This window comes from Esox lucius, chromosome 20 (assembly GCF_011004845.1).
Source record: "Esox lucius isolate fEsoLuc1 chromosome 20, fEsoLuc1.pri, whole genome shotgun sequence".
Classification (NCBI taxonomy): Eukaryota; Metazoa; Chordata; class Actinopteri; order Esociformes; family Esocidae; genus Esox; species Esox lucius.
This window is the reverse complement of record NC_047588.1, coordinates 7303336-7312386: the sequence shown is the minus strand read 5'-3', so window position 1 is coordinate 7312386 and position 9051 is coordinate 7303336. Positions and strand designations below refer to the sequence as shown.

Here is a 9051-nt window from a genome sequence, read left to right as displayed (position 1 = left end):
GGAGGGTTCTGGGAAGTCAGACAACGTGTATGACGTTTTTACATTTCTACTGTAATACCATAATCTCAAACATTTCCTACCAATGTGTTGTATTAAATGGATGATTCAGTTTATTTGATTTCTGTTGAATAGCAGAACCTGTTTTAGTTAACTCAGCACTTTGTTTTTCCATCGGGGTTGTCATGCAAGATATCTAAAAATCTGTATTAATTTCAGAACCCAAACCACCCACAGAGTGTGTTGTGTGATAGGATCACCACCCAGTCCAGCTCACAAGAGCAGGTGGCGCCTAAAGACTATGTAAGGCTGCAGCCATGTCAGCTTGGTGTACCTAATAAACTGGCCACTGAGTGCATGTTATTATGTTCAGCTATGTTCTTAAACTAAAACAATACACTGTTTTAGACCATTCTGGACAAACAAGTTTTACCTTATGTTACTTTTGTTAGTTTTCCTTGAAATGAAGAGCTCTATTTTCTGAGGTGTCTGGAGGTGCGTGGGGCCCTGAGTAGGAGACATCCAGTACCCCTCTGAGGTGTCTGGAGGTGCGTGGGGCCCTGTGTAGGAGACATCCAGTACCCCTCTGAGGTGTCTGGAGGTGCGTGGGGCCCTGTGTAGGAGACATCCAGTACCCCTCTGAGGTGTCTGGAGGTGCGTGGGGCCCTGTGTAGGAGACATCCAGTACCCCTCTGAGGTTGCTCGGAGTTCATTGAAGAGGCGCTTCTATAATCACAGAATAAAGCCTTGTGGATCTACACTACTGTTCATACGTTCGGGGTCGCTTAGAACTATCCTTGTTTTCTATGGCCATGGTTTCGAGCCCTGGTCATGCCGCTGCCGAATGTGGGCGGGGGCTTCGCTAGGGGGGGGCATATTAGTTCTACGACTCTGCAGGGCTTTTGTAGTGGTGGCACAAGGTCATAGAGTGGGATTGGGAGAAAAAGGGGGTAAAATAACAAATATCAGAAATACAGTGTAGACATTGTTAATGTTGTAGCTAGAAACAGCTGATTTTCAATGCGTACAGAGGCCCATCATCAGCAACCATCAGTCCTGTGTTCCAATGGCACATTGAGTTTGCTAATCCAAGTTCATCATTTTTTTTACTGATAATTAGAAAACTGATGGCTAGAAAACCTGTTTGCCGTTATGTTAGCACTGGAAACTGTTGTGCTGATTAAAGAAGCAATACAACTGGCCTTCTTGAGACTACTTCAGAATCTTCAGCATCAGCGTTTGTGGGTTTGATTAGTTTTAAAATGACCAGAAACAAAGAACTTTCTTATGAAACTCATTAGTCAGTAATTGTTCTGAGAAATAATGGCAATTTAATGCGAGAATTTACCAAGAAACGGACGATTTCTTACAACAATGTGTAGCACCATTCACAGAAGAACGCAAACTGGCTCTAACCAGAAAGAGAAGTGGGAGGCCCCGGTGCACAACTGAGAGAACCCATACATGAGTGTCTAGTTTGACAGAAGCCTCAGGTCCTCAACTGGCAGCTTCACTAAATAGTAAACACAAAACAGCAGTCTGAACGTTAACAGTAAAGAGGTGTCTCTGGGATGCTGGGATTATTTTAATTTATGTTAATATACATTAAAATAATTATGAAGAATATTGAAACAGACATTAAACAGAAAATGTACAGACTGGATTGTAACCTATCTTGCCTTATTAAAAAAATTGGACGTTGTGCTGTGGCGCATGGCTTTCGAGAATTACTCACAAAGGTATGAAGAATCCATATAATATCAATCCATGGGGGAAAATACTGGGTATAACCAGCAGCACTTTCTTGACCCACCTATACTCAATTGGCTCCAGTACAAGACTAAACCTAAATTTGGTCTATGCAAATTCCCTTATGCAAAAAACTAGACATGATTTGACTAAAAACTCAGCTCCATATCAGGATGCCGCTGGAGTCATGAATGTAAAAACAAGGTGTTATGCAATGACATTGTAGTAACTTCGCGCCAATGTTTCAGCTCCTGTAGCATTTATGATTCACATCCAGAAAGTAATAGAGCAATTACTACATAAAATACGGGATAAAGAAAGGGTTGTATTGGGCAGCAACACGACCTGTATAAATGAATAGTGCTGGCTATACCCCCATGAATTGACAGCCTATATGGATTCTTTATACCCTAGTGAGTATACCCTAGTAGCGGCCATAATGCATGTTCTTTATATGCCGCCTCATTTCCACTGGTGCCAAACACTCCAGAAATCCAGAAATTAAGTCCTGAAATGTTTGTTTCCAATGACACGGGCCAGCGACAGTCGGCCCCCATGCCATGGCGGAGTAGTTGGGCTCTCACTTGTGCCATGCCCCGGACTTTAGGACTTTGCCGGTTGACGCCTTATGTGCAATGAAAACGCCGCATGTTGTGCTATTGCATTAGAGATGTGAATCATTTGCTTAGTCTTAGGCGTCTCGTAATGGTTTTCAACCAATCTAACAAACAGATCCCTGATAAAATAAAGAAAATAAAGCATAAGTACAGGGAAGCAAAACTCACAAAGGAAAGTGTTGGAACAACCGAAGGTGGTGCGATGCGATTGACACAACAGAAAAACGTAGCGCTGAGACGTTTCCTGCGGAACCTATAACATCAAAAAATTACCCTCATAATTCTCCCAACTTATTCTATTAAAGGTAGATAGTTTTGACAACATACTTCTAAAACTAAACAATGAATCCCCTGCTTACAGTTGCATGTGGAGGAGGAACCGATTGCAGGAGTTTGAGGAAGAAATTCGTTTTATTACTCAAGTTCAATCACCGTATTATAAATAAACTGAGCATGGCGTTATTGTTTATTGTATGGCAAGTATTTTAATACCAGTAAAATATCGCCTTTTATTTGTCGTAACCGAAAAAACTAATCGCGTTGATAATTTAGGCTACTCTTCCCATCTGAGCGCTGTCAATTTATATATTAAATTGCTTTAGGTCATTAGTATTTCCTTATGATATAGAAGCCCGTAAATATGCAGGAGAGAGGAAGTAGCCTAGTATTAATCCGTCAGCCATTCCAATCTGTCACAAAGGGTACCCATTACACATTAAATCCTCAATATACTTGCAGTCAGCTCAAATGACAATTCTTCCAATAGCTATTTAGCCTTTAGCCTAAATAATAATAATACCATCACGTGCTAAATCTATGCCAACAACAACACTGGGACTCCCTCTGTTGCTTTTGCAAATTAATAACAGCCAGGTAGCATTCTTAAAACCAACTGTCTCGGGTGTTTGCCTATCGCTACAGTTTACCAAATTGCAGAAGTTTTTTTTAATCAGATCTCTTCCGTTCTACTCCTTCACTCTCCTCAACTCACACTCCTCATAAGTGTTCTGCCGCGAAAGGATCAACTGCATTATTTATTTTGAACATTTTAAGTTAATTTCACGTACAAGTACACAGAACAGGTAAGATTAATATTACTTTATGTTGTTTGTGGCAAGTTCAATTGCAATTTTTCCACGTAGAGTTTTCTATTCTTTTTAAAATGTAAAAAAGGTGTTTGCTTAATATTTGTTAAATGTACACCTGAAGAAATGTAGGCTTTCGTTAACTTTAATAAGTGTAAAAAATAATAGTAGCTTTTACTTTCTAAATAGCGCATTATCAAGTATATCGATGAGTTATTGATAGCCTAGGCTATTTAGAGTATACAACCGTATATGCATAATTAATTGTATTTTGGTTACTTCTTTGCAATTAAATTAAACCCAAAGATTAGTAAAACACAATAAGAAATGTTTGAATATTGAAGTATGTTTTAATTGATCAGGGTAAAGTAAATACCTTTGATGAAACTAAGAATCTATGATGTGTTCTACTTCAGTAGTGTAACATGTTTTATTTAATTAGAGATGGTTAATAATAAAGTTAATTACTACTGGTGAACTATATTTTGAGTTTGATCAATCGTATCCATAATAGGAGCTGAGGCTTTACGGTATAATATGGTATAATATATGTTATAGGTTAAGAATGGTACGTTTAAGAAATAATTGATATTTAAAATTGGTTTGAAATACAGATTAATATGTTGTCATATGGCATTCGAAATAATGGGTCTCAACTGAATTTATTTCGGTCGATTATGTGAGTACTGCGAAGCAGTTAGTAAATTCTCCTAATTACTATTTTATTTTTAGGCCTTACTAATCACAAACAATATGGAAAGATAATTTATTGTTTTTCAATAAAGTTTAGATATTCTTATGCTACCGACTACCTTAAGATATTAATTTACATTATTAGCTGAGATTTCACTCCGTGAACTATTATGTTACTTGTATTATTCTCTGATAATTTCCATATTTGACGAGTGTGGTGATCATAGTTATATTAATGATATAATCACATAGCTATTCATTATAGAGGCTTATTTGTACTTTTATTATTGAAATGTGTGTTATCAGTACATCTACGTGTGACTACATTATGATCAATTGACCTGTATGTAATTATACAAAGATTTTTTAAAATTTAAGAATTTGTTTGCCTTGCTAAAAAAAAAGAAGTAAAATAGGAGAGAGAACGGAAATAGCCATGTGGTCATGAACCACAACGTTTCTTAAATCTAAAACAGAAGCTGTGTAAGAACATGCAATATTGAACTCTAATTCCACATTGATTTGTAATTTTCCAAAGAAAGGTTTAAATGTTTTTATTTCTTTTTTTAATTCATTGTATATATTTTAAAGTTATATCAATTATGTCAATCATTGCATACATTTACTTATATGCATTTTGACTGCATGAATGTCATTTGATGGGATTCAAACATCTGATTTTGTGTTTTAGACGAAGTGTCAAATATGAACAACTCCTGGATTGTAATTGGTGGGTATAGATCTACGTACCATACTGAATTTCAACATGGACTTTGTTTTCATTTCATTAATGCTTTACACCTTACACATACTTTCTCTTCATCTCTCTTAGTCTCTCTCTCAAATTCAAAGCGCTTTAATTAGATTAGATTAATTAGATTAGATTCAATGGCATATATACATATATACATACTTACATATACATATATACATACATATATACATATATATATATATATATATATATATATATATATACATACATATATATATATATATGCATAATTCAGTACATACATACACTTTGAACAAATAAATATCAAACACAGAAATGTAACAATGAATGTTCGGAATCTAAATCAACAAACACATTGGAAAAACATTGTGATACTTGTGATACCTGTATAATATATGGAGGACATTTTTATGGTTCCTTCCTTAGCATGTGGCAAGCTTTTACAATCTGTGCTGCCAACTCTATAGGGAAAGACCTTTCATCTGAAAGGACTGTTTCTCTTTAATTTGAACGTTTCTCTCTCTCTTCCACCAGCCGTGTGTATTCACTCTGTGATTGGAGAGGCGATCTACAAGAGAATCGGGCAGTCTGTCAGTCTTAAATGCGAAGTCGAGACTTCTAATTTGGATATAGAATGGACATATAAAGGCGTGGGTGGAGATAAACATGTAATGATCTACCAACTTAATGGGAAGAGAGGCAATCTGCGGAAAGGTGGATAGAAAAGAGCTCAGAACAACAAATGTGCACTTTTTATAGTGAAGAAACCATTTGTCATTATTAATAGTTATTATTTTATGGTTTCTATTGATATTTTCATGAACGCAGTGACACTATGTGTAAACTCAAAATCCTGCAGGTTGTGACGTTCAGTTTGGAAAAATACTGTGCTTGTCTTTCCCCCAACAACAGGACCTGCTCCCATGGTTAACAGAGCAAAATTGAAAGACAACGCATTAGAAATCAGTCCATTAGAGCCTAAGGATGCCGGAGAGTACATCTGTAATGTGGCCAGGGTGGAGAAGGGAAGACACAGCCTCTACATGGTCTCAGGTACCTTTACAGTGATGTCTGGCAGGTAAAGGTGGACATCTGTTAATGATATAACTGTTAGTACATGCAAATGATGCCTCCCTGGCCCACCTGGGATCAAATACTATTGGATATCAATATATCAATCAATGCTGCATCTGTATTTGAGCTGGCCAGTAGGAAGCAATCTCAAATGTGCAAAACCCGCTCACAAATCTGATGAACTGGAGTTATGCGGTCCAGGGCAGCCTCCATGTTAATTGAAAACGATTTTCCCTCTCTCCCTCCCGCTCACCTTGCTCTCCCTGTTTATTCCCCCTCCCCCCACCCCCCTGTCTGTCGGGACCAGTTGGAGTCAACCCTGCCCCTCCCCTTAACGAGGGCAGTCCAGCTGCCCTATACTGTCAGGTGTCGGGGTTCGACTCCCTACCCAAGGTGGAGTGGCTTAAGAAGGGTAAAGTGATGTCACCCAATGGGTCGGTCACTCTGGCCTTGTTGACCGCGGACCACAACGGGACTTGGACCTGTCGGATATCCCAGGACAAGGAGACACACAGCGAAAATCTGATAATAGACGTAAAAGGTAAGTCGGGTTTGTTGGCGTCCCGGGAACAACCGTGAGAGTATTTACCATAACAATGCTTTTGCCTGTTCTCCCCCAGCTTGGACGCCTACAACGGGTACCACAGTGGTGAAAGGCCTCGGTGACCATGGGCAGGACCGGGCCAAAATTACACCCAGATCGGGTTAGAAAACCAAGCAACACACTACTCTCAATATATTGCAATGCTTTTTATAATGATTCGTAGTGTCATATCTGGCATATGATGGTTAGAGGCTTAATCCTAAGTAACTACTCTGTATTGGCACATTCTGAATCGACCGCGCATTGATGTCGGTGTTTGGGGTTGAGTTCTTCCCTGAGGATTTTCATGATTGTCTGTCTCAGGTACCTCAGACAGCCAGAACCCCAACAAAAGTTGGTCCAAGCTGGGCTTAAGCCTCTGGATGTGGGTGGGAATCGGAGCAGGGAGCCTGGTGCTCATCATTCTCCTGGTTGGCTGTGTTCTCCTGCACCGCAGGAATAGAAGAATGAGGGTAAGGAGAGGAAATGTTTGAAAAAAAGGAAAGCAAACCAAGACCGAAAGACTAAAAAAGTACTTTTTTTCTCCCTTCAGAAAAGACGCCAGATGATGAACATTAACAGAAAACCATTGAAGTCCAATGACTACTGCCAGTGTAAGAGGTACTCTAACTATACAGACAGTCTTTATACCTGCACAGTCACATAGCCCTGAGGTGAACACATTCAGATCATCTCACTGTGAGATAGGATGGTCCACTGTTCTAACCGGTTTTAGCAAAAACGTACTCCACATTTCCCCTATTTCCTGAAAAATGTAACCGATTTTGAAACAGTTTAGAGTCTTTTAAAACTGAATTTACTGGAGTCACAGCAAATGAATTAGCTTACAATACATTGTTGTACTAGCTTTTACAATCCATTATTTTTGTTGCTCTTTCTAAAAAGTTTGTTGCCCAACATGTTCTTTTCCAAGTGTAGCTGATTTCTAACCCAAAAAATTTGACAAATGTGATTAGTTGATGTTATGATGTCACTTCTTACACTGCTTGGAATAGTATGTTGTCAGATAAACCACTAACAATGTCTTGCTTACAGGAATGTCAGATACACATTTGGACATGTTCAGTCTCAAGCGAGTCATGAACCAAGTTCTGCTTATACTGAGGCTTTACTAAAATTGGCACCTTAATGTAGCTGGTGATTAATGTTTATGTTTACCATTGTTTTACACAGAACACCAGAGGGTCCACCCCAGAGGAGAACAAGACCGAAGCCTTCGCCTTTAACCCTACAACAGCACTGATGGAGAAGAGTATTATGGGAGGAATGTGATGGAACATGATCGAAGACAGGGTGGATGGAGGGAGAAGTGCCTCAAGTACCTTTAATAGAGGGAGAAGTGCCTCAAGTACATTTAATAGAGGGAGAAGTGCCTCATTTAATTAGAGATAAAAAGTAAGAGTGAGATAAGGAAAGAGGTATGTGCGTTAATAGAGTATGTCTGGGTACATTATTTCCACATGAAAATTACTTTAACCTGAAGAAAGAAACCAGACAATGTTCTTAGCTATTTTGTTGAATGTCACCTGGCATCCTTCAATCATTGTCAGACCATCCTCTATTGCATTGTATAAGTACTTGGACTTCATATTCTAGGAATATGTGTTTTACAACCAAGTCCACAACAAAATATAAAAAACAGATTCAGATTTGAACACACTGACGGGGCGACAAACGTCTTCGAGTGACGTGGTTAAGTTGAGACATAGTTACCTCAACTCTGTGAAACTGAAACTAGTTCTGAACTGTGATGCTCTCAGTCAAACTGACATACTTTTTACTGATGAGTTTAGGGTAACATTTAGGCATGAATTCCAACTGGTTAAGGTTTGGGAAAGGCAGAGAAATAAAATCGCTTGGAACTGGAAAGAGCACAAAGGTTTTGTCTAGAACTTGGACAAGGCAACACTTAAAAATGACATCTCAAACGCCTATCCACCCTCCCAGTACACAAATCCCTAGCAAACCGCCAGCCTAGTTCACAGTACTAGAACTCACCATTGTCCCTAGTGGCTGGTTTATATAAGGCATTTTTATCTGTTTTTTCAGGAAATTGATGTTCAATTTGAAGTTGTTTTAGTGTGATGTCAATGAGGCCTAAAATGTATATTGTGTTTTTAGCAAGTTTTTATATTACGCCACTGAATAATTTCAGTAATTTCAGATGCTAGGATTTTTGCATAGCTGCTTTGGATATAGCACGTGTACTATTAATAACAGCTTCACAGTTATACAGTATGAATGTTAATGCATCTGTGTTGTTGAAGTAAATGCAAACATGATTTCAAAATGTATATAAACCAATAAAGAACATGTTTTCATTTGATTACAAAAATAATAAACCATTGATTCTCACTTTTAACTTTTTAGTTTAGTCTTACCTCACCCGCTTATTACAAATCATACAGAACATTCCAGTGGCAATGTCAGTGGTTACATCTACTAACTGGTGCAGAACAGTGCAGACATCTGTCAGTGACAAACCTGAATGATGTC

The 9051-nt window shown here is 38.4% G+C and overlaps 1 protein-coding gene across 2 annotated transcripts; it reads left to right on the top strand.

Annotated features, from left to right (window-relative positions):
* Positions 1–3319: 3319 nt before the first annotated feature.
* cd4-2.2 (CD4-2 molecule, tandem duplicate 2) lies at positions 3320–8887 on the top strand. Of its 2 annotated transcripts, none has more exons than XM_010900825.4 (9): positions 3320–3445; positions 4833–4871; positions 5412–5591; positions 5790–5930; positions 6259–6492; positions 6572–6655; positions 6859–7007; positions 7088–7148; positions 7729–8887. In XM_010900825.4, coding segments are annotated over exons 2-9 (876 nt in total). In that variant the 5' UTR covers positions 3320–3445; positions 4833–4846; the 3' UTR covers positions 7731–8887. The 2 variants fall into 2 exon arrangements, with proteins under 2 accessions (XP_010899127.2, XP_010899126.2); XM_010900824.4 differs by having other exon boundaries at positions 7088–7155; positions 7729–8886.
* Positions 8888–9051: the final 164 nt, after the last annotated feature.

Bases quoted from the DNA above. Each gene is read 5' to 3' on its own strand.
- cd4-2.2 (XM_010900824.4), top strand. From the start codon at position 4,847: ATGAACAACTCCTGGATTGTAATTG. The intron at 6,493-6,571 runs GTAAGTCGGGTT...GTTCTCCCCCAG, and splicing joins TCTGATAATAGACGTAAAAG to CTTGGACGCCTACAACGGGT. The intron at 6,656-6,858 runs GTTAGAAAACCA...TGTCTGTCTCAG, and splicing joins CAAAATTACACCCAGATCGG to GTACCTCAGACAGCCAGAAC.